This window comes from Balaenoptera borealis, assembly GCF_965194805.1.
Source record: "Balaenoptera borealis genome assembly, chromosome: 7".
NCBI classification, from domain to species: Eukaryota; Metazoa; Chordata; class Mammalia; order Artiodactyla; family Balaenopteridae; genus Balaenoptera; species Balaenoptera borealis.
The window spans coordinates 25,152,528-25,178,081 of record NC_138864.1 but is presented as its reverse complement, the minus strand read 5'-3'; the positions used below and the strand labels follow the sequence as shown (position 1 = coordinate 25,178,081).

The 25,554-nt window shown below is 39.0% G+C and overlaps 1 protein-coding gene across 7 annotated transcripts in view; it reads left to right on the top strand.

The window, feature by feature from the left end:
- MAGI2 (membrane associated guanylate kinase, WW and PDZ domain containing 2) overlaps nucleotides 1-25,554 on the top strand; it is a 1,331,631-nt gene that overhangs the window by 1,169,941 nt on the left and 136,136 nt on the right. For 5 of the 7 annotated variants that reach the window (XM_082399314.1, XM_082399312.1, XM_082399313.1 and 2 more), the window contains 4 exons: nucleotides 5,128-5,169; nucleotides 12,174-12,265; nucleotides 18,602-18,794; nucleotides 25,185-25,424. In XM_082399314.1, the coding sequence (XP_082255440.1) occupies nucleotides 5,128-5,169; nucleotides 12,174-12,265; nucleotides 18,602-18,794; nucleotides 25,185-25,424 (567 nt within the window). The remainder of the gene's footprint in view (nucleotides 1-5,127; nucleotides 5,170-12,173; nucleotides 12,266-18,601; nucleotides 18,795-25,184; nucleotides 25,425-25,554) is intronic. The other 2 variants (XM_082399315.1, XM_082399317.1) reach the window with 1 other exon arrangement.

Sequence of the window (25,554 nt, the reverse complement as noted above, 5' to 3'; positions counted from 1 at the left end):
CATTTGGCTCCTAATTAGATTATGCTGACATTTTAATGTGCATGTACAGGACATCTTAATAAAGATGTATTCCTGAAAAAAAAAAAAATGCTGTGATTTTCAACAAACAAAGACAACCGTAGGATACTAGAGCCACAGGAAACAACATGGCAAATACAAGCTTACGAAAGACTAGAAACACCTCGTGTCTTCATAAGATCTTCTTATGATGACATGGGACTTGAGAGGAAGAAGATTCTACCACCCAGCAGGCAAGGCAATGCTTCTGACTTCAGGGCATCAGGCAGAGTGCCCAGAGGTGGCATCTTCAGGCTCCACATCAGTCAACAAGAATGTATGAAACACAGTATGTGTCTAGACTCTGCTGCGCACTCCACAAGAGAAAAATCGTGAGACATAATCTCTGCTCACATGAAGCTTACAGTGAAATTGGGGACAAAAACATAGGAAAGCAATTCCTGAATGACATTGTATTATATAACAGAGCAGATAATATCAGTATTTTAACAAGCGAAATGTGCAGTAAATATAGACAATAGTTTAAATATAATTAGACAATTAGACCCATAGTTTCTCGTTCCGTGTGCAAAATTGATATTTAATCAGGAGAATGTCTTGTGTTAAATATCTTTTAATTATCAAAAATCTCATTAGTTCTTATTGGAGAGCTCCACGCAACAAGAAAAGTTTTCCCGATTAACTTCATTCCACCTAAGCTTAAAGCTTGTATACATAATAGAAGAACCATGCCTAAATAGTCCGCAAAGAAATTTTGACCAGTGGCATTTCTGTGTTTTCATGTTAGTTATTCAAGCTTGACCCTATTATCATTACCAGCAATTTCCAGAAAATAGCAAAAATCTACCCACCCTCATCTCTATCTAGTACTTTTAGATAAATCTCACTTTCCTTTGTGTAATAGCCTCTGTTGATAATTGACTTCTTGCTGTTTCCATTACATGGATTTTTTAAAATTGAAAGCAGAGAAAAATACCCACCTTTGTGTAATGAGATAAGCCATGCTATTTTTTACTCCTCCTTTTCCCATAAATCTCATGAAAGAAAGACTAATTTTCTTTGCAGTTACAAGAGGAAAGGCTTGAATTGTTTCAGTTTGTATGCTAACATTTTAACTGTTGGGCTCCGTACACCATTTCTAACGTTGGGGGGAAAAGACTACTTCTAAAGGCCCTCACTGCTTTCCACCCTCCCATCTCCTCCTGTCATTCTTTCTCTATATGTGATTGCATCATTGCTTCAACCACATATGTCTGATATGATAGGAAACATTTTATAATGGCCTTCTTACCCGTAAGACTACATGTTGCCAGTTTGCCTGAGACATTCCTGCTCTGCGTTGTCCTGGCATAATCAATAGCTCCCCTTTCACACTCCAGATTGTCCTCATTTGAATGATCAATTATATGACTTCCCTTTACTACATAGTCTGTTAAAGATATAGACATCATTACTGTCCAAGAAAAGCATACATCTAAATTTGAATACAAATTTTAAAGCCTACTCAGATAAATAATTTCTTTCAAGCTAATTTATTTGGCTCCCTGAGTTTCTGTCCATACATGTTTTATCCCTAATTTTAGGTAAAGACATATGTGGTAACTTGTTTTGGGAGCCAAACACCCAGTGAACTCTTCCATACCCAGAAAACTATACAGATGTGCAAGTCTAGAGCACGGCAAACTAAGTAGGAAAAGTATGGCAGTGAGGCCTTACTCATTTAAGTGAAGAGAAATTCTCATTCTTATCACAGAGAATAAATCAGATTCATCACCACAATAATCACAGGACCAAAAGGGAGTTAATTTTGTCTGTCTTTCTGCTCCTAAGGAAGACTGTACACACATAACTGCAGAAAAATGCCTATCCTGGCTCCTCTTTTTAATGCCAAACAAGGCAATACAAGGTGTTTCCCAAAGAAAATGAGTATGGCTTACTTTGGAATCTTACAAAATAAAGTTTTGATCATGCTAAGGAACTTGGTCATTTAGGAATGAGGGCCCTGTCCTGCTGCTTCACTTTTCTTTAAGTCAGACTTATTCTAAAGTTTTATCTTGTCACCTCAGTTCATGGGACCATTTCTTGGGCATACTTCCCACTGCAGCCTCAGAAGCTGGAGCAGACAAGCTGATGAAAACCAAAAGAGACAGAGAAGAAAAATCCTTGTTCCCTGAAACTCTTCCCTAATGATTCTGTCCCTTGGTAGGAACCCAAGCTGAATTATGACTGAAGCTGTCCAAACTTTTTTTCTTCACATTGAACCTTGGTTATTATGAATAAACAATTTATGAGGTACAACATGTCCATGCTCCTTTGCAGTAAGACATCACTCAAATGTAGATCGTAAAAGTGTCAGGGATCCGTATGGTATAATGTGCCTTCTGGTAGGACCTCTTTAGAACAGAAATTCCTCTGGAATTTCTTCAAAATGAGCTCACACAATCAATCTTTCTTTTGAGAAATTAGGAAGCATTAACCCATAATAAGCAATGAGTATTGTACCAAAGGTGGTAATCAAGAGTAACCACAGGCCAGTTAAAGAGCATAATGGAGGAACAAGACTGTTTTTAATACTATATTTGAAATGAAATTATAATTGATAGCTGATCAAAAATGGACCACTGTGTCACGTCTGTGGCCTTTATCCTGCACTTTTGTTGTTCATTGTGGAATTCTTTCATTGTTCAGTATTGTAATGTGCATATAATTCATAACTTATCCCAAATGGGTGGAGGTATTTCTAAACCATCTGTTTTTTTCTGCTGCTCTTTCCTTGTTATTAGTGAGCAAGGGTTTTAGTCTGCACTGTCTCCCATCCTAACGGCAGAGCTATTTGGGAAGCTGGGGTGGTGTAAAAATACTGTCCACTGCAGCACAGCACTCGAGACTCTAAATGGAAACTCATGGTGGGAACCATAACACATACGGTAGATGCATTGTGCTCACAACCAGGGCTCTGAAGCCTGTGCAGGTGCTTCTGCTTGAGCCTTCTTTTCTCCATTCTCCTTTGCCCTTGTGGTTAAATACTCAACACAGTCAAGCTGGAAACATCAATAGGTTTAGGGAAGGTTTTGATCAATTCATGGCTGCCATAGCTGCGCAGCTATTCAGTGATCATGAAAGGCTACCTTGGCTTCTAGGAGAACATCTACATGTCTGAACGCTGCTAGATCAAGCCCTGGCCAAATGTGCTTGGACACTGCTGGTGTCCAGTGGCCTGTGGGTGGTCCAGTACCACCCACAAATGTTCTCTGGAGCACTATTTTATTTTAGTGAAAAGTCAAAATAAGATGATATGTAAATGTTAAGACATTTTTATCAGTGACTTTAATATCAGAATCATAAAAAGACCAGAAAAATTTAATAACATTATCATTTAAAATGTCCTCAACTGTACTATGAAGGTTAATTTCCTGTACCTTGTTCAGGAAAACCATTATTGCTGTCTTGAATATAATTTATGTTATGGTTTGATCTGTGAAAAAAAATTGCCTTTCAGTTGGAGTTTCTGATATATCACATTATGCGTCACTTTGCAGTTATAGTATGTTGATAAAAGAGATCAGTAGATCCAGTTAAGTTTGTTTGCCTTTTTTCATATGTAAATTTTAATTTGGAAATTTAATTTCAAAAATAGTATTTCTGAGTAGCTTTGTAAATAACTGTGGTATTATATTTCTAACAGTTCCTTTTAATAGAGAAAGAAATAGCTAAGTAATAAAGATAGTGAAATAAAAGTTAGGTTGGAGACACGTTTTTCCCATGTATTTTAGAAATTAGATTCAATCCGTTAGCTTATAAATTTATTTCATTCAGTAGTTTAAAACTTAATGCTCTGGGAATCAGGCGGGGGATAAAACGGGGTGGAAATGTGAGAAGTAAACTCTAAAATCAGTCGTTGATTGAAAGTTATTTAGTTTGTCAAAGCATTTTGGTGGTAGCACGAGTTGACAGTGTAACCCAAAGTACTTCCACGAATAAAAATGAGGCCATCGGGGCTGCAGTAAACTGAGTCTAATTGCTGATGGCAAGTAGGTCCTAGTGAGATTATGATAATGTAAAGTGTCACCTTTACAACTAACGGAAATGTTTAGAAGGGAGCAATCTCTCATCCCTGTTACAGCTCCATCTTTATGATGAAACGATATTTCTCAATTCATAATCCTAAGCAGTCACAGTAAACATGGAGGTTTTTTAAAAAATAACAATTTTGCTGGAAAACTAATTTACTGTGAAAAGACAGATCGCCTGGAAGGGAGTCTCATTCTCCTCACGGTGAGTGAGGCTAGCTGTGCAGGGTACCCTGGGGAACAGCCTCATTATCGCCCTCAAGAGGCTTCTATTTCATTTTTTGTGTTGAATAGTGTAGAACTCTTTATTCAAAGCAAACAAAGCTCAGTAAGAAAGCAATCAGAATTTGGTCTTCTTTTAATTTTTTAAGTTTAATGATAAAATACCCATTTTTTCCATAGTACTTCATATATATATTATGGAATATATATAGTATTTTACACTCATGTCCATAAACTTCTATGTTATTTGTAGCATACATGACATCATAGTTCTCATGAAGGATCCCTATTGCTAATATAAACCAATTTTACTCAACTACTTATACATAACTTCAACTATCCAAATAATTGTAAGTGTCAAAATATTTGGACTGGTGTACATAAATCAACGTAATCATTGATTGACTTTTTCACTTTTCATTTCAATGTTTGATGGTACAATATCATAACATGATTTCAAAGACCTTTATTTATTGTGTGTATATTTGGGGTTCTGGATTGACTTTACTTTCAAATAAGCATTCTTATAATGAGAATCAAAGCTTAATGTTTGGAAATAATGACCTTTTTTTCCATTCTGATCTAAAGGAATTCAGATTTTTGCCTGCATGTGAAAGAAATACATTTACAGACATATTCATATATATAAAACCAGGTAAATCTGTCCATTAACTTCCATAGATTTTAGAGGAAAAAAAATCATTAAACATGAGAACAAGAATGGGAGTGAGTTCTAATTGAAACCAAAAAAAAGTAAAGATGAATTTTTAAATGCCATAAATGAATTTCAATTTTAATTCCCCATTTTCCCATCCAGAACAAGTGCCACCAAGGACCAGTTTTCGAATGGATTCCTCTGGCAAGTATTCTTCAGTACTCACAGTCCTGTGAATGAAACGTCTTCCATTTTGTGTAACAAATCATTCTTCTGAGTAGTATCAGTTTATTAGTATATAATCACCATGCTAATTTCACTCACCCGCATAAGCATATATTTAAGGTAGAGGGCAAGTCTCACCAAGTTTGGCCTGATGGCTACCAAGGAAACAAACAAAAGACAAAGGAAAATAGTCGTATTCATTAAGTTCTTTCATAAAATGCTTTAGTAAAAGATTAGATTCAAAGCCAGGTACCAAAGAAAGCCACCAGATTGACTAAATCCACACTAGCCAATACAGAAGTTTCTAGACACGTGTGGCTATTAGGCGCTTGAAATGTGGTCACTCTGAATTTGGATGTGCTGTAAGACGTGTGTAAATCCACACCGGATTTCAAACACTTAGTACAAAAAAAAAAAAAAAAGAAATGTATATCTCATTAATTATTTTTTAATATTGATTAATGCTTAAATAATATTTTGGATATATTAGGTTAAATGTATATTATTAAAATTGATTGTACTTATCTCTTTTTGCTTTTTGAAATGTGGTCAATAGAAATGTTTAAATTACCAATGTAACTTACATTTTGTTTATTTTGGACAGCACTGGACTAGATAAATAGAAATAAGAAGCTAGAGTATCTCAAGAGATTTGCAATTTAGACATTTCCGAGAACTTATTAAAAATATTGCTAACGTAGAATAAAATTCTTTTCACATCAGCTAAATACCTATATCAATTTAATTTTTTTAAACCATGCCAATTATAAAGTGCTACATTTCAATAGTATTTTAAGTTAGAATAGAATAGCGTAGTTTCAAGTTTAAGAGCTTTTAGTTATAACCAATTAATTTACTTAAAAGAAAAAAATTTTGACCTAATTATTCTGAAAATAGTTATTAATTTGGTTTGGACTGAAATATTTAATGTTATGGAAATGAAGGAGGTAAAGGAATATTCAGATTTTCTTACTCTTAGGAAGTGCTTTGAACAGCTGGTTAGACCACTGGATGGAAAGTGAGAACACTGAAACAATTGTAGAAAAGAACGTTTCATAACAATAGTACTATTTCAGGTCTGTGGGCTCACAGCACACATCTCTAGAGTGTTTCCATGATGACAGCTCATTATCCATCTCAGCATGTTCTAACACCCCTTGGAGAATATGTGTGCTTGAGATCATTTCATTCTGTAAGTTTCCATGTCATTTTTTTTGGATATGTAGAAAATATGGCAGATGTTGCTTAGCATTCTGTCCCCAAATAATGTCTAAAGTATTTGTTTAGCTTGGTCTGAAAATGTTTAAAGCATAATTATTCTTAGTATATAAGAATATATGACTGTAAACTCCTTGTGATTTTTAAGAATATCTTATAACCAGAGAGAAACTGAGGCCTAGTGATTACAGCTGCAAAATGAAAGCAGGATTTAATTTGAGATTCTAAACCTCAGCTTCCTGGCCACAGCAAGCACGTTTCTTGAAAATTTCAGCTTCTGAAGGTACTTTATTTAAAAACAAAAGAAGAAAGAGAAGAACTACTCAAGAGCTTACATTACCTTGATATATACATTATTTGAAAGAGAAAAGTTATAATGTAGTTTGAGTGTATTATACTACTATGCAATCCAGATTTTCAGGAAAAGAACCAATCCAAATATTTTGTTCAGTGTCCACACAAGTTATGAAACTATTTTGGAAAATTATGACTCCATCCAAAATAAGTAGAACTCCTATACTATTTCTCATATTTATAAAATGTTCCTTATCAAATTATGTGTCATGATTTTGACTCAGATAAATTTATCATAATTATAAGGTATTAACTTTAGCTGCAGAAGATGCTTAGGTACAGAGGTAAAATTGACGGTAGGAAGTCCTAATGTAATTATGAAGCTAAGTGAAAACTCAGTAGTAGAATAACGCTGTGGTTTATTAGGTAAACTAGATTGGCGAGTATGTTAAAACAAATTCAAGAAACATTTAAGCAACTCCTACACGCTGTGCATATGGAATATTATAGACAGACAAAGATAATTATGCCATCACCAAGGGAGAATGTTAATAAGAACAATGAATCCATAGTCAGGACCTTTGAATGAACAATCCCACCCAAAGACAAGAAAACTAGGGTGTGGAGTATCACGGAAACCAAGAGTAGAAATCACTTCTGGAAGGAGACCTTTTCTTGTTTAGAAACAATAGAAATCAGGGGTCATAAAGGGTGCATCGACAGTATCAAATGAGACACAGAAATCAATCAGAATGAGCCAAGAAAAAATGACCATTGGATTTGGTCATTAGGATGTCATCAAAGACCTTAAAGAGAGCAGTTCAGTAATGCCAAGAGAACAGAAACCAGACCGGCAGGAGTGAGTCAGACATGAGAGAGAGTGAAGGCTTCCGTAGAGACCACTCTTTCAAGAGAGAAATGGATGGGGAGAGCAAGGGAGTATTTCAGATGGGAAAATCTGAGTTTATTTGAACGCTTTGGTTATTCGAAGAGAACCAAATGGAGAGTGGGAGATGGCTTCTACTTTGGCTAAAACGTGTCTGGCCACATTCATATTACCAAAGGTATAAAGAGAAAAAAGTAGAGAGAAGGGATTATTTTAAGACAAAAATGTGTTAGTTATTTACCTGGTAATGTTAGATTCGAGCAATAAAAACTATTTAATTCCTGTTTAACTCATTTTGTATCTAGAGTGCATTGGAAATCCAGATGCCAAGGACTTTTTTTTTTTGTCAGGAACATGTTTAATAACCACCTTTGATTCTTGATTCCTTCCTCGTACTGTCTTTTCTAGATCTCTTTCTAAGGAAAAGCCAAAAGTTTAATACTCTTTCAAGAGGAAAAATTGAGTGAATTCATTCTCTGTGTCAAAATGTGATAATAAGCCCGTGGTGCTTATGTTTAATTAAAACATTAAAGGGGATTCAAGTACCAAAATTTCATTGACGAGTTTACAGCAGCATCCCATGTGCCAAATTAATCCATAAAAATGCCATTCTTTGCATTTTTGAAGCTTGAATCCATTCACAAAATTAATCAGTTGTGTTCAGTCACCCATCCTTTTTCCTGAAATGGTGCACAAAACCGTGTCTTTCAAAAGCTAGACCAAGGGTACATATAGCATGTGAAGTCTTCCTGGCGTCTAAGTACAAAATAAGAATCAGCTTTTGAAATTCTGTTTTTCTTTATTATGACGGAGGTTACCCTGCTACCTGGATGTAGCTTTTTCAGTATTAGTGAGAGCCCAGGATTAATCAGGACTTGTAAATTCCATTTCTGTAGCTTGCCACCGTGGTCATGCGAAGTCCCATCTGGGACGAGGATCTTAAGATGCATTATTTCATAATGCCTGAGGATCCTAGGACCCAACTTCTAAGGAACAAGCAACACTGGCCATGGCTAACCGTTGAACACCAACGTCCAAAGAGTTTTCTGACTCTCTTAGTCCATTTCTTCACAATGACTGCCTCATCTTGAGTTGCACCAAGAAATGCCTGAGAGCACCCCTGACAGTTCTGCAAAAAGGAGAAAGAAGAAGAGAAAGAAAAAAGAGCACAGATACAGACTAAACACAAAGACGGAAGAGAAAAAAAAAGGGATGTCGGTAGGGGCATGATTGAGTGACATCCAGAGTGACTCAGGTCCCACTAGGTGTCCCCCAGACCCCTTCATCTAACAACCGGCCAGGTGCATGGTTTGCAAACCAACTGGAGAGAAGAGTGAGGATTGTTAAATTCTATAACAGTGGGGTGAAGAGTTGCCCTTGAATTTCTTTGCTTTAAGTCCTTGCAGTGACAGGGGAAGAGATAAAGCATGATAACAATCATTTTAAGTGTGTCATCAGACCAGAAGAGCAGCTAAAGGAGAGTATCAGAAACATCATAATCTTTCAAGAGAGCTAACAAAGCAGGAAGGAAGAAGAGTAATGTTTCCAGCTATGTGCATATAGTTTTAGTTATTTTCTAAAGCCAGATTCAAATGGGTGGGGGGAGGGAGGGAGAAACAAAGGAAAAATTCTGTTTCTGAAAGCTCTTATTTTCCTTAAACAATAACAAAAAAAGAAAAAGAAAAGAAAAAAGAAAAAAATAAATAAACTGCCTTAAGGCACAATCCATCATTTAAACTTCTTTTTCCAGCTGACTATTTCTCTTAAGTTTCCATGCCCTGCAGCCTCTGAGTCTGTGTTCAGAATTAACACAAAAATAAAGAGTAAATTACATCTGCAGGCACACTTCTCTAACGGGTCTCTTTTTGCCTCTCTACGGGCACATGTGCCGTGAAGCTGGCCATCTTGGCCTGGAAGAATGGAGGGTGAAGATGACGTGGTTGGCATATATCACCCTATATTTGAAATCAGAGTGGTCAGGGCAGTAGTCAGGGGATCGAAATGTCACCAAAATGCACACAAAGAATAGGGGGAAGGAGGATATATTCCCTGCTTACATCTTCAGAGTTCTTCAGAGTTAAGTAAAATTAACTAGCAAACATAGATCTGTATTTTTCTCCTACATATAAAGGAGTCCTGAGTCATTCCTTAAGGAAAAGCTGTCCAGTTCTCCCAGGAATCACAGCATCCTCTGACACAAGACAGCTCCCTTGTACCTTGGCACATCTCAAAAATGCCATTACTGGGATTGTGACGATTTCAGCATTTCCTTGGGGGAAAGTTTTCCTTAGCAAATAAAATGGATCACACAGTAAAGTCCTTGTAGAGCTCCTCATGCAATATGGATTGGTGCTGAAGCCACTGGAGGAACAATTTCTCACCATACTCAGCAGCAATGCAAAAATGAGACTATCTACAAGTAAATGGAACGTTCTGGTTAAACACAGGCTAGCTGTATCATTTTGAATGTCGAAAGTATATCGTGCTCTCTTTGTGATTTTATATATATATATATGGTCTCGAGTCCTCTAAGCTTAAAGGAACCTAGAGAAAAGATTGACGTGAGCAGCCATATGACCAAGTTTTAGAGGTTTGAACGGTGACTGGGTATTATCTGTCACCCTCCCCTCTTCCCTCGCCTTTCTGCCTCTGTTGGGAGAAATACACGTACCTGCCATGACTCTGTAGGGCTGCTCCACTTGCCTCCAGAGTCCTGAAGGTTTAGCACACACCCCAGGATGTGATTTCATATATAATGTTGTAGACCTCGGAATAAACTGAGTTCAAAAGTCAGTTGAGACTTGTAGAGTGTAGGGCAAAGTTTTCATTTTCCTTTTACCACTCAACTCTAACGAAGTGTTTAATAGGAACTGATTTTTTCTAAGTTGTCGTATCTTTAAAATATGAATGATTATACAATTCATAAAGGATGACTAGTGGATGTGGAAATCCAGTTGGTTATTCTTCTTTGAGTTTTATATTCGTCACTGAATGGGAAAGACTTTGGTTATACGTGCATCTGGTCGTAAAAGGGCACGAAAGTCGTAGAGTCTTGGACGATGTGGACATATATACATACGTACTTATATGGCTGATTCAGCTTTTTTTTTCCTTGAGAACACTAGACACACAATCAGCTTATGCCTACATTTCAGAAGTGAGTGACTTGCCTTTCACATATCACTGGAAATGCTTAGCTCGGGTTGGAGGGCACAAAGGCAAGCCCTGTTCTGTTGTGTTTTGTTTACTGCATCACTTCAGCAGCTCCACTTACTGTAGAGTCTGGAAAAGATTTGCCTGGCCATCGCTTATTGAGTGTCTCTCTCAACTATGGCTATTACTATATACCCAGATGGCTCAGACATAAGCTTCCTATCCCATGAGGATTCTCCTCTGAAATCCCATCCCAATTTCCAAAACCATCCTGCTTAAGCAAGGAGAATTTAACTTAATACTTGCATCTATCAGTTCTAATACCTCCTTTAAAGCATTAAGGCCCAAAGATCACTAAATACTTCTTAAGCAAAGGATGGCATTAATAAGCATTCCCCAAAGTTGCTAATCATTGATTAACATCCTAACAGTGGCCTTGAAAGTATGCACAGCCGAGTCATGATGGAGACATTTGCCCCTGGGGAAGGTTCAAAGGGCCAGGGGCAGGGGGTAAGGTTAAATCATATTTAAATCATATTCCCCTTAAAAAGTTAAAATATTTCTTATGGTTTTAGTTTATTTATTCTAGGGTTGAAAAAAAAAATGACAGAAGAGTTTCCCAGCTTATTTTTAAGTACATTTCTGTTCTTTCAGCTAACTACAGAAAAATATCCCTCGTCTAATTTATTTTGAATATGTTTATGGAGTCAGTAGTGAATCTACTAGTGGCTTACACATTTTAAAATGTTTTGGGGATAAGAGTTCATGTAGACCCAGGCAAATTTCTGTCCCTAAGTTATGAAAAACCTAAAGGAGTTTGTCAGAAAATCAAAACTTCACCCAAACCTCAATAGAGAAAAGTTTAGATTTTATCTTTTCTAACTTTAACAATTTTAAAAGAGACACCTTCTATTAGGTGTAAGTTTATATCCCCCTCCCCTACACACACTAAATGGGGACACATCAAGTCATAAACAGCTATTAGTAAATTACTAAGTAGTCCTTTACCAGGTACTTCCAGGGCGTTGCTATCTGTTCTCTCATACTTCTAAAACAATCGTTCTAGTCAGAGTAACATCGCCAAAGTGACAGCCAATCTTCTTGAGGGCAATCTCAATTCTTTCAGGAAAATGAAGAATTACGGAGGCATTGATTTTTCTTTTCACTCAGAAAATGTGTGTGCTCTTTCTGCCTGTAGCAATACCCTAGTAATGCACTTGGCTGGTCAGTGCTAATCCAGAGACTACCTAATTTTGGAATACCTACTTTTTTGTTACCATACATTTTTTTCTTATCCTCTGTGCTTTTCACCGACTGTAACGGCACTCTCATTAATCACACCCACAAAATTAATCCATCATCAGCATGTTCAGTCCCTCGCGGGTTGGGGGGAGGCAGGACTCGTCACTCAGTGGGGTCTCCTCTATGCCAGGTCCGGATTACAAGGAGCTGGATGTTCACCTTCGCAGGATGCAGTCTGGATTTGGCTTCAGAATCCTCGGGGGAGATGAGCCTGGACAGCCTGTGAGTTGAATTCTCTTTATTTCCACACTTTGGGTTATATCGGGTGTGTATGGGTGAAGGGAAAGATCATTCAGTATGATATAAAAAAAGAAATCTTTTAGGACTCACATAAACATTTTTTGACGTTTGGTTTGTTTGTTTTTTTCTTGGTATTTAAGTTTTCAAAACATGCCAGTGTTTCCATGCCAATATATCATCATACATCAATGCACATTTCATGAAGAGAGGGACATTACTCTTTCTTAAAATGGATTGGATTCCTCTTGACTATTTCAATTATTTACTTGTATTGGACCCCTGGTCTCTCTGGGCAGCAGCTCACAGGTAAACATGCAGTATTACAGAAGATATATGTGAGGAGATGACTTGGAACAGCAGAATTGTGTATGTTTTCAATCAGAACTACAGGGGAGAGAAAACACAGGGAAGTAAAATCAAATTCAATGCTGCAGAATCTCACCAGATTTGAATTAGGGGATTACCATGAGAGAATGTCCACGAAGTCAACTTCAGTTGGCACAATATTGGGAATTTGCGAAGGGCTCTGGAGAAAGTATGTATATAATACATCAGAGTGACTGCATAAAATAACAATATGCATTAATATACAAAAAAAACACAGCAAAGCGAGACTTGTGAGCATGTATTAAAATAACAGCCATAAAACACTCACTGTAAAAGACGTGTCTTAAGCGGTACCCAATGTGACTATGTCAGGTTCATAAAAGGTTCATAAATGGTCCCTAAGCACTGAAATATGGTCAGGCCCCTTCTCATACATAAATACAAGTAAAAGATTAAACTATAAAATAAATGTAAGGGGAAACAACAAAGTTCCGGTTCTTCCCATAATGCTTACTTCAATATAGTCTTTGAGGTACACAGTTCTTACTTTGCTGGACTCCTCCCGCCTCCATAGGTTCATGCTTTGTCTGCTTTGTGGGTAAACTAGCACCACATTCGTAGCACCGTCTTCTCTTCGCCCGTCTCCCCCTCTTCAGAGATAGAAGGGACTGCATCTCCCCCCTCTTCAGAGATAGAAGGGGTTGCATGACTGAGTCATAGGAAAGGCATAGTGTCAGCTGACGCCAGAAGGGAAAGGTCTACCTGATCTTGGCCTGGCACAGAAACTATAGAATTGTTACCCAAATGGAACACATATCGCTCAGAATGAAGCTCAGGTGTTTGGGTGCAGCCAGTGGTTACCACCCAGCCTCAGGGCAGCTTTCTGCCGGGTCGGTACACAGGTTCCCAGGTTCCCAACCCTTCTGAACATTGGCTTTACACTCCTGAGTCCTTTCTCCCCTCCGGTGGGCAGGCATTCAGTATTTATGATAAACCTCTTCAGATCACATGTTTTGCTGGTTGTCCTCATTGTGTTTAGATTTACTCTGGTTTATTCTTTCAATTGAATGATTTAAGACACGCTTAGGCTGCAAGTTACAATTCTGACAGTTAAACCATAAAGTTAGAAGCCTAAATCTCCCTGAAGCATTCAAAACCAGAATATAGTGTCTTGAAGACCAGAATGTTGCACCTCAGAAAGATTATATCAGGAAGGGTATGTCTACTGTAAAGATCTCCCACATGCCTTTCCTTCCTGCTTTCCTCCACTGTAAGTCCAGAGATAATTTACAAACAAAATGCACTAGCCTCAGTTAATTGCTGATGTGATACAAAGGGAGAGGCGCGTGACGTGACTTGGTCCCCACCCGCAGGAGGTCTCATAAATTATATCAAATGGGTTTCTGCCTTCATATAGACGAAATGATATTGACATCTCAGGGTGCACATTAAACACGACAGCACGGCTTTCGGCAAATAATGAACAGCAGGACTCCAGCTCAAACAAGCGTATGGGCATTTTTTCCTGCAAGAGGAAATAATTTTCACAGTTAAATAACAAAAGAAATAGAAAGAAATGAGAAATTGCCACAAAGCAATGAAAATGGGATTTCCAGCTGTGAGCTGCAAAGACATGGGAAGGCATTAAGATGGAAAGGCTTGGAAAACACTGCAGTGGAGAAAGGCCTATGTGGAGAAAAACTGTTCGTGGAAAGAGAGAGGCGATGATAGACAGGGGCCTTGGCATGCGAGTCTGGTGCAAACTTGTGGAAGAGTTTCAGGAGGCTAGAGCTGGAAATCTGCTTGCCACCTTGTCAAGTCACCCTGGGCTATAATTATTGCAGATCAGACCTGCTGGGTTTAGACCGACATTAGGTAGTGTGGGAAAGAATTAAAGGAATTAAAAGGACTGAAAAGGTGGTTTTGGTTTTGTTTGTTTCTTAGTTTTGGTTCTCTTTTTTGTGTTAGTTTTTTCCCCTGGCTTACGGGGATAACAGCCACTTGAATGTGAATTGCTGTTATTTCATATCAAATACTTCATTTTGTTCTGTGCCTTCACAGCCTTTAAGATAAAGTGAAGTTGTGGAGTTTTTGATTCTTTTGGGTTTTTTTTTTTTGCAAAAGATGGTTGGAAAGATAAGGCCAGGTCACTTGTTTCGGGGGTGTCTGTGTGGAGGGGTCTTTCTTGATCTGTTTTGCCACCAAGCTGTTCCTTCAGGGCCAAAGCAAGAGAGGCAGGATAAAGAACTCCTCCAAGGGCAATGAGAAAGCTGATGCGTGGGTCCTCAGAGGTTGAAGGATCCAGTGAGGTCAGAGGGAGGTGATGAGTAGAGCGAGGCCAGTGTTGGCTGGGAAGGCTCACTGGCCAGTATAGCCTGATGGGTCAGGGAGCCCAGGCCATGCACTCAGCAGACCTGGAAAGTGACCAGTACGATGGGGCAGGAGGCTCAAGCCAGGCGCCTGAGGGAAAGTCCCTCAGCGGACTTGGAACGTGACCAGTGAGACCATAGCTTCTGTGTCCACTGGACCAAGTGAGAATACTCAGAACCTTGCTACTCAAATCGTGTTAAATCTACAGACCAGAAGCACCCAACACCTCCTGGGAGCTTGTTAAACATGCAGAATCTCAGGTTAAACCCCAGGCCTGTAGAATCAGACTCTCGGGGTAGATGCAGAATTCTGTTTCAACAAGCTCACGGTGCGATTCATGTGCACCCTAAAGTTTGAGAACTACTGATTTAAAGGATCAGATATCCTGAGGTATGTTTTCAAGAGCTTAGGTGAACATGTATATATGGAAGTCAATATGAGTTAACAGTGCAAGAAGGAATCATAGATTATCCTCTCCAGATAGGAAATAAACTACTCAAATGTGTCAAGTGTACAAAGCATATTCAAATTAAAGGAAAAAAAAAAGTTGTGGGTTATTTTCTTTCCTGAATAGAGAGACACATAGAGCTGGCAGTGAAATACAGGGCACGAAGGTGTAAATTGGCCAAAGGCTAGGGAACAACAGCAGCATGAGAGGCAGAAGCAGTGACGGCGCACGTGGTCAGCCTCTTCCCAGCGGCAGTTCCTGAAGGAAGGAGCAAGTGTAACTCCTATATGTAGCTCACGGACGAGCAGCTCTAATGCCTGCTCCATTTCCCCACGCTGAGCTCAATTCAAGTTTCGTTCATACCTATGACAACCGTTCTTTGAAAAAGGTAGAGGGTGGATTATACAATGTGATTATACAATAATATATATATTGTTAATAATTTTACAATACTATATAATAAGCTATGTTGAAGTATTATATTGAATACACTATTTAGAAATAAATATGTAAGATTTGATAGAACAAACTAAAGTTTGAAGATTAAAGCTTCAAGTTTAAAAAAAAAAAGTGTATCCAGTGAACTTCAGTCTTTGCTCAAATGTCAGCTTCTCATTGAGGCCTGATCTAACCTGCCCTAACACCACCTCAGCTGCATAGCTGACACCCACCCACCATCCTACTTTGCTCTATTTTTTTCATAGTACGTGCCTGCTAGCATACAACATAATTTTTACATTTATTACTGTCTGACCACTAGAATGGCTCTATAGAACAGGGATTTTTGTTTATTGTTCACTGATGGATTCCTAGCACCTAGAAGTGTCCCTGGACTCAATGAATATTTGCTGGATAAATGAATGAATTAGCGAGGAGAGTACTTCATATCACAGCAATAAAACAGAAAAACAGATGTTTTACTGGGGTTCTCCTTTTAATGGATGATATTAAACTAGTAACACAGAAGATAACTTCAAGAGTATATCTTTGCTGTTTTCCTACAGCAGGAGAGGAATGAGAATTTTCCTATGTGAAATTTTGTTTTTACTATTTTTGTACAGTGCCCAATTGCAGTGGTAGCTCTCTTAGTTGTAACCTATTTTTTTAATTCCTTTTCATCAGTCAGAATCAGAACTATAGCTTAATGTTGGTAATTAAGCTAAGAATTTCTCTAGCCATTTTTTCTCTGTTACTAGCTACAAACTCTCCCACTGAGGCATACAGGAAATCTAAAGGTTGAAGCATTTTCTTTGGGCTAACCCAGCTAAATGCAGCTTTTCATGGGGCAGTGGAGGAACATAAACTTTCATTTTAACTGGCTTTTGCACAAAGCACTTAATAAATCTTTGAAGTACTCCATAGCAGGTTGAGTCTTTTGAAGAATAGATTGGAATATCTTTAGAAAGAAACTCATAAATTCAGGTTGACAGGACAATAAGGGAAAATGGAAAGTATCAGAAGCATGCCCGACTGCTGGGCTACAGCAAATGGGCTCAGCCATTTGCTGTAGCCCAGCAGTCCAAGGCCGGCAATGTGTTTCCTGTGAGAGCAATAATGAATCAGTCGTCAGAGCACCAATATTCAACAAGGAAGCAAATCTACTCTCCACTCCCCACCCTCCCCCAAGAATAGGGGGAAAATAGCCGCGTGGTAGGGAATTTTCATTCCTATGAATAAAGAGAGCTATTCAGTGGACCAAAGCTATGAAGTCCTCAGGGAGAAAAAGAAAACTCTCCAGACCATAATTCTGCATATACCTGAGGAGGTCTGGGCATTCAGATCTGTGCTGACAGGCCACACTGAGCAGTGTGACCAAGTAAGAAGGAATCGTCTGCTGCCCAACCTGCTGACACACAAGGCTGCAGGTCGTGATGGAGCAACTCTGCAAATTAACTGGAATCCACAGATCTGAGATTTGAAAGAAATTAGTGCCTGAAAAATCAATCCGTGAGCAAGGGATCATTTGATAGAGACTTAAAATACAACCTAGAATATAGCCTCTGTAATATTATCAGACTAATGGTAACCACTGCCTTCAGATGCTGTGAGGCTAAGCCACTTGGCAAAAGAAAAACTATTCTTTTGAACTCTATTGTCCATGAGTTGGAAAAATTGTAGATTAAATGGCAAAACTAAAATATTTAGTGCTATTGCCTTTCCTCTGAGAAAGAAAAAAAGCCTTGCTAATGGACACTAATTTGAGTGTTTCTAATGGGAAGTAGGAAACCTTACATCGTTATGCCTTGTGTCACAGTCCCTGGTTCAGGGATTTATAACAATATGCACATTTCCCAGATGTGTACCTCCAAATTTCCTGGTGTGGTGGCCACCTAAACAGCAGAAGCATTGCAGGGGACAGGCACAACTGGGGACATCCTTTGTGCAGAGGAAGTGCTCTAAGAAAGTATTCAAAGAAATGGAGCAAAAATCTGGAGGAGATTTGACTGTTCTTAAAGTACGTCAACTGTCCAGGGAAGGCCAACCATGAGTTCTGCTTTGTTTTGTTTTGTCCTTAACTCCAGCTTTTGAAAGCAAAGTAAAAATTAAAAGATAAAAAACACTTTGAACCTTTATCTGAACTTAATAATATACAGCAGATAGTTTCCCCTGACATTTTTCAAGCACTCACTACATGCCCTGAGCAAAGTTAAATGCTTCCCATGCACTATTTCATTTGCTTCTCCCCACAACTCCATGAAGTAGGTCCTATTATTTTATTTCCCCACTTTTGCAGGTGAAGAAACCGAGGCTTGCGGAGATTGAAAAGCCTTGCCCACGGCACACAAATAAAGAAGTGGAGCTAGGATTCCATCCCCAGTTTGTTTCAATTCAGAGCCCATGTACGGTGGCCAGTAACATCAGATTATTTGGGGTTAAGGGTGATAGCTTATGAACCAGTTAGCAAGTGTCCCCCAGACTTCATGGCCATCAGGAGCAAGTTCAAAACATTTATTTCTCTAAGAGGAGTTAGCAACCTGGAAGAGTTAGGAGGGCATCCTTTCAGCCTCTCATTTTTCATTTTTCAAGTACATGTTCAGATTTGGGGCAGAGGGTGTAAACAGGGAAAAAAATCTTCTACTGAGTTACTTGGTAGGTAAGTAGCTAGATGGCAGAAAGGAAGGAAGGAAGGAGGTTTGAAACATAAACACCTTTTCTTCTCACTGCTTGTCTAGATTTTGATTGGAGCCGTCATTGCCATGGGATCAGCCGACAGAGACGGCCGCCTACACCCAGGAGATGAGCTCGTCTATGTGGATGGGATTCCAGTGGCTGGCAAGACCCACCGCTATGTCATCGACCTTATGCACCATGCAGCCCGGAACGGGCAGGTCAACCTCACTGTGAGAAGAAAGGTGCTATGTGGAGGTATGTAATTCAAGCCAGCAGCAAGAGTTGGGGGTTAGGTGGTGAGATGCTTTTGTGAGTCAGGGTCAGGACACTGGAGACATTTTAAATCAGTTTCTATATTATATGAGGGAAAAGACCAACCTCGATATGCCAGATGTAACTATGATGTTGAAAGTGCAGATTTTCACCCCACTAGTACATTTCTAAGCAATCTGTGAGGCTGACATTTTCCATGGAGTCATTAAAAATTTCTAGCAAAGCCTGAGGCTAATTTAAGTTGTCTATGCTCTTTGCTTTTTAGTAGATGCTAGGTATAAGAAGAACATTATAATAGTGAAAAATATAGCTTTTGAAAATGTTCCTCATTGCGTTTACAAGCCAAGAAACACAGCATTTTGATACCATAAAAAGACAACTAGGATGGAAAATTAACTTCCTTTATAGAGCCTGATAAAAGGTAACAATAAAATGATTACTCTGATTTAGAAAAATACAGCTATATGTCACTCTGAGAAAGCACAATTCATATAACTCCAAAGTTATGAAACAGAGAAATTAGAAGTAATTATTCCCTTTACAACCTTTACAGCTTCATAAAAGGATCCACCAAAGAAATACTTTTAAAAGTCAGCCCTCTTAGTCATATTATGATTCAATTTAGCTCTCTTTACTATCTCTCAACCCCCCAAAAAAAGATTTCTGTTTATAAGGAATATGTCCATTACAAGCATTATACTGTTTTTTATCCTCTGAGCACTCAGTAATATTGGGAATATTGTCCCAAACCGCCTGTGCTTTGCCCTGTGAATTACAGGAGCGACAGTGCCAAAGATGTTCTGTTGTCACCTGCCCCAGTGGCCTGCTGGCCTCTCTACTCAGCCCTGGACTGCTCCTCATACAGAATGATCAACACTGGAATTAGGAGGGACCTTAGAAAGAGCAACGTGAACTCCCTTGTGTTACAGATGACAAACTGAGGCCCAGAGGTTCAGTCGATGTCCTGGTGGTCTGCAGTGAGTCAGCGGTCATGCAGAAACCCATCTCCCAAGCCAGTGCTTCTTTCTTTACTCTACCACCAACCCCCTGTCCAGTGAATTCAAAGACATTAGACCAACCTTTAGCAAATGTCACTCCCTAACATAGGGAGTCTTCCATATGTGCTATTATCATAACACATTTGAATTTTTAAAAAAGGGCCACCAGCTAATCACAGGCTGTGAATCACTCGAGAGGATAAGGCTTATTAGTCGAACTAAAAATCCTTTTCTATTCAAATCGAGAAACTAGATTTTGAGCAAGAGCTATCACTTAAAAGGGTAAGTCAGAAGAATTATCAGCCCTTACCAGTAGAGACTGCTGTAGATCTTGTATTATGGAGGTTTTGCTAAGAGGTGCCATTCGTCTTCAGAAATTCATGGCAGACCACTTGACCCAGTGAAGTAAAACACCTTGAATTATACCTTAACCTTGGGCGAGATGCCCCAAGGAAGACAGTGTTTGCTCGGTTAACATTTAACTGTCTCTCACACTCCAAAGTGATTTTTAATAAAAAGTTTGCTGTGCTATATGTTCTGTAACCCAAAGATAAGTTTAAAAATACTGATTTACAAGGAAATACACTGCGAAGTGCAAAAACTAATGCACCAACATAATTTCATGCTCTCCTTGCCACCAGCTGATTATCGCAAATTAAATTTTGTTCTAATCAACCCAGGCTACTGGAGTGTAGGCCAAATGCTTCAAAAATGTATTCTTGCAATTTGTGGATCATGTAACTTCCGTGAAGATGCTCTTTGCTGCAGTTCTTACCAACTTTACTCATTTAGGCTTTCAAGTGCATTTCAAGTGCATTTAATTTTTGAAAATGTTCTGCCGCAGACTGCTCATTCACACCAGGAGAGTTTCCAAGTTAGTTCAGCCCACTCTTCCTTGAAAGCTTCATGAGTATTGAAAACGATTAAGTTCAGCAAAGGATACTTTGATAGTAAAGTCAATGCCTAGAAATAGGATGGAGCAGATTTTTTAAATGGGCCTAGGAAGACAGCCTTTATTCATAGCTGCCATTTCTCCAACAGTGAGAAGAGGTAGCTACCAATGGATATGACGGTGGATATGCCATTTTAAGGGTTCTTGTTATCAACATTATTATGCTTTCTTAAGCAAATGCAGTGGGAGGTGCAAGCCTGGCTTATGATGAGATGATTCAAAGCTGAGGGGAAATGAGTAATCAGATTGTGAAGAGACAGAAGATGAACGAGAAGACAGACAGTGTCACCACCTTCTTGCACAAAGGAGTAATGCAATGGAAAAAGAGGTGGGCAGAAGGGAGGTCAGCCTTATGCTTGCCTCCGCTCGTACAAATGTCCTGCCTCACCTCAGAAGACACTGGGCACTGGTTTTCTAGTTGATGCTGAAGAGAAGAAAAAAAAAAAAAAAGCATTAATTATGAGAGATACAGACTGGTTAGTTACACTGGGCAAAAATTAAAATAAAAACATTCTCCAAAGGTTAACATACCAAAAAAAAGTGTACACACTAAAGACAGAAAGGCAAAATTTTCAGTTAGGCAATAGCAAACTAGATCCTCAAAAGTGAGAAATTGTGGATGAAAACGTAAAGGATAAAGGATGAAAACATCCAGTAATGTATCCAATTTTGTTTACCAGATAATTTTAGCACAGATCTTGCACCTTAAACTAGTTTTGAGAGGTGTCTTATCCATGCTACCAGCTCCGATATTTAGTTATTTTTTCCCAAGGATAGTAGAAGAGTGGCTTTAATTGTTACACTGAAAGTATAAGTATTTACATGTTTAGTAACTCAACTTTGAGACGTTCAGCATAGTGACACATTATTTTGAATACATACGATTCGTCTGAGAGAAGAGTGTCTCTGAGGAATTTCCGAAAGTGTAAATCTAGAATTGATGTGAAAGAAAGTTTTATGACTTAATCAAAACATGTTAGAGTCCGTCTTAAAGCTATCAGCATCTTTTTTTTCTAACACCTAATAAGGGAAAGTCTAACTCTTGGCCTGATACTGAGAAAGGGAACGTTTTCTTGGCAGCTGGGTGAAAAGTTTAGCCAGTGTTCTCTGCTCCTGGTTACTATACTTTCTGTCAATTCTAAATACAATCCCTTACTCTTTGTCTATGAGCATGTCACCCATTTAAATAATTTGTCTGCCTTGATGAACATAAGGCAGGAGTGCAGAAACTCATATGCCTGCAGGAAGGCCAGCCCCTAACATGGGCAGGACCCCAGCCTGCCAGGCACCACAGGGGTGCACTACGCCCGTGGACACTCCAGTGCATGTGTCCAAGCTCTACCACACACATACCCCATTGCCTCAGCCGTGCTTCAAGACAAGATTTGCACATCCTTCCAGGGGACAGTCCTGTGAAGAGAGGCCCACGCACAACCTGGAAGCAGGCAAGGTCTGTTTGGTTACATGCAGCCCTGGTACCCAGTCTGTGATCTTGAAGGGAAACAAGGGCTCCAGTTGAACAAGTCCCTTTGGCCCTGCGTGCTCCTCACTCCACGGGTAAATGAGTAAATCAGGAATTTGCAAGAGACACTGGGGAGTAGTTGAGACTTGCACATTGCGTACTCAGTCAAGGGAGCAGCAATTGCCCAACTCTAGTTGATTATTACCAAATATTTCAAGAGAAACTAGAAATCCAACTTTCTGTAAAATCACCCTATTTAAAAACATTGGCAATTAATTTTAACAATTATTAAACAAAGTCTAGACCGGCATTGGGCAGGAATAATAAATGGGTCTGCAGACCAGAAGCAGCTCCTGGCCAGCAGTTGACCGTTCTAGTCAAAATCATCTCACCTGGAGGACATTATCAGTGACTCCTTCCTTCCCAAACGGAGACCCTCTCCCAGTCAGCACAGTGATGATTTCCAGTATGACTGGTGAGAACAAAACAGAAGCTAAACCTAAAAATTAATTATTTGAATTGAATAGATACTAAGTGACTGAATTCTGTACACCCATTTGTGTGTGAGCCAGAGGATGAGTCAGGGATGCTGGGAGTTAGTGTGTTTAAAAAAAAAAAAAAAAAGAAGACAAATTGCATGTGGTATTTAGTCACTTTCTGACATTTTACTGTATTATTCTAAAACAACAGTGTTCATCCCCTATAGCAGGAAGTGTTGTTGGAGAGAAGACAGTCTCATTTGGGTCTAGAGCCAGCCAAGTAGAAAAATGAAGTGGAATCAGTTATATTCCTCAAAGTCAATCATTGGAATTCTTCTTAACTCCCTGGTTTTAAATGTGCTCATGGTGTTAAAGATAAAGAACTTTGTTCTAGAGGTTGAAAGAGACATGCAGAAGCAGTAGGAAAGTATTCTGTTAATGCATTTGACTCCTTCACTCTCCCAGGGACACTCACATTGACTTAGGCAATGATTTTCTTACTTTCTCCCTTTGGAACCTGCGGCACAGCCACTCCAAGCCACTTACTGCAAAGACAGATAATTTTTCTTTGTTGCTGCTTTACTGACAACCCCCTAAAATATGACAGCCAGAAAATGAGATTTGTCACTGCCTATGACATTTAGTTACTGATTTGGTCCAATAACTCAGGGAGATTTTCAATTTAATGTTGCAGCATAATAATTGTTTGTTTTTCTTCTTCCTGACTATCTCTAATCACTTTATTTCCAACTTATACAAGGACTGATAAAGTTTATGTGCTTCACCAAGACAATAACAGCTTGTCTTTGGATGATGTTTTCTAGTGGAGAGGGTTCATTTTACAGGTAGTTTGAAATTCTGGTGGAAAAGAGGGAAAAGCATTGACACTGACATTTTGCTCTTTTATCACCTCAGTACATTTCTTACATATGAAAACATCCATTTGTTTTCTTTTATTAAAACCTGATTGATTAAATATTACAGAAAAATTCAAATTTATCAAACGGTAATAAGCAGTAGCCTGGGTCTTATTCATTCTGTAATCACAGACAAGAAATGAGTACATTTTTGTAAAGACCATTTTTAAATCTGAGTATCTGATTAAATGCAGCTCCATTTTCTTTAGGTATCAGTGTCACAAAACATCTCTTATAGTCAGTGTTCTTGTTCCCTGATTTTTGAACTGACTTTGATTTTTGAAATGAAATGGTTTTTCATTTCAGAATGGAATTGCATCTTACATTAAAAGCCTTCATTGGAATTTTGGCTAATTATTTTTAACTTGCCATATGAGACAACTGCCAGTATTCTAAATAGGAGACCATATCTAAAGACCCAAAAAGGAATCACTAATTATCATTATTTTCTATCTTATTGTTCCTCTGTTCCATAAACATCTTTTGAGTACACTAATCAAGTTGTAAGATGGAGATGAAACGGTCCTATTTCTAATTACAGTATTCTGCGTGCCTGCTTAAGTTATTTTTTTTTCATCCGAATACCAGAACCTAGGTATTATAGTAAAATGACAAAATTCTTTCTTGGATGATAGATCAACTTTCAGTTTAAAAAGTAGGTTCTCTTGGCTGCCAACTTTCTATCATTTCTCCCTATAAATATACTTGCTTTCTCATGGAAGTATTGGCTTGGTTTATCTGGTTGACAATAAAGTATATTTTACAATAATATAGAATGTAAATGAGTAAGGCCTCCAGCACCTCCCTTAGAGATTCAAAATTCATCATTCCTCAGCCTGATATCATTGTTAGATTTGATCCTAGAGTGAGCAAACTAAGAAGTAGGTTTCCCAGCTACGCCAAGTGAATGAACACTTCTAAGCTAACAGAATATCACAGAATTAAATAAACCCATGGCTTTTTAGTAAAATTACGGTAGGTCACTTTACATGGACATCCTCTGGGCTATTAACCCAACTACAATCAGCACGTCTCAAAGTGCGGCCTTGAAACCTCATCCAGATTCCTGCGCCCAGTTGTTCCTAGATCTACTGAAAAGACTCCTTGGGTCGGCTCTGATGATGCATATTTCTTACAAGTTCTTTAAGTGGGTTTTATGCGTAGCATAGTTGAAGAGTCTGTCTGTTTTCTGATCTTAGATCAACTATTGTTGTGAAACTAAGAAGCCTGATATTTAAAACTAGGCATTGTCTTGGCGGGTTGCAGTCTCACCAAGAAGAAGTTATAAACAAGTAGCGGCACAGGGGAAGCTGAGGAGGGCTTTTACCTGTGTTTGCTGTGAAGGGTGGAAAGGAGCAAGACCTAGGGGGCTCCATAGCCAGGTTTGTAGCTTTTCAAATACTCTTCACATCCGGGGGGTGGGGGGATGGGGGAAGGAATGGAGGCCAGTCAACCAGCCTGGTAACAATGCCAGTGTCCAGAATAGTGCCCAGTACACAGGCGGCACTCCTTCATCAAGCCCCTTGCTAAATGACCAGGTGCCTGTGCACGATGTGTGTTCCAGGGGAGCCCTGCCCGGAGAACGGGAGGAGTCCAGGCTCCGTGTCGACCCACCACAGCTCTCCTCGCAGCGACTACGCAACCTACACCAACACCCACACCAACAGCAGCGCCTCTCCCCCCGAAGGCTTCGCCTCCCACAGCCTGCAGACCAGTGACGTGGTCATTCACCGCAAAGAGAACGAGGGCTTCGGCTTTGTCATCATCAGCTCCCTGAACAGGCCAGAGTCCGGATCCACCATAAGTAAGTGTCTGCTTTGCCTGCGTTTGAATAAGAGGTATTGTTTTTATTGTTCTGGTGGTGGGGATCCTGGACAAGTAGAGCAGAGGACTGTTGTGTTCATAAATGTGGAGCCCGAAAGTCGCAGCCTCTG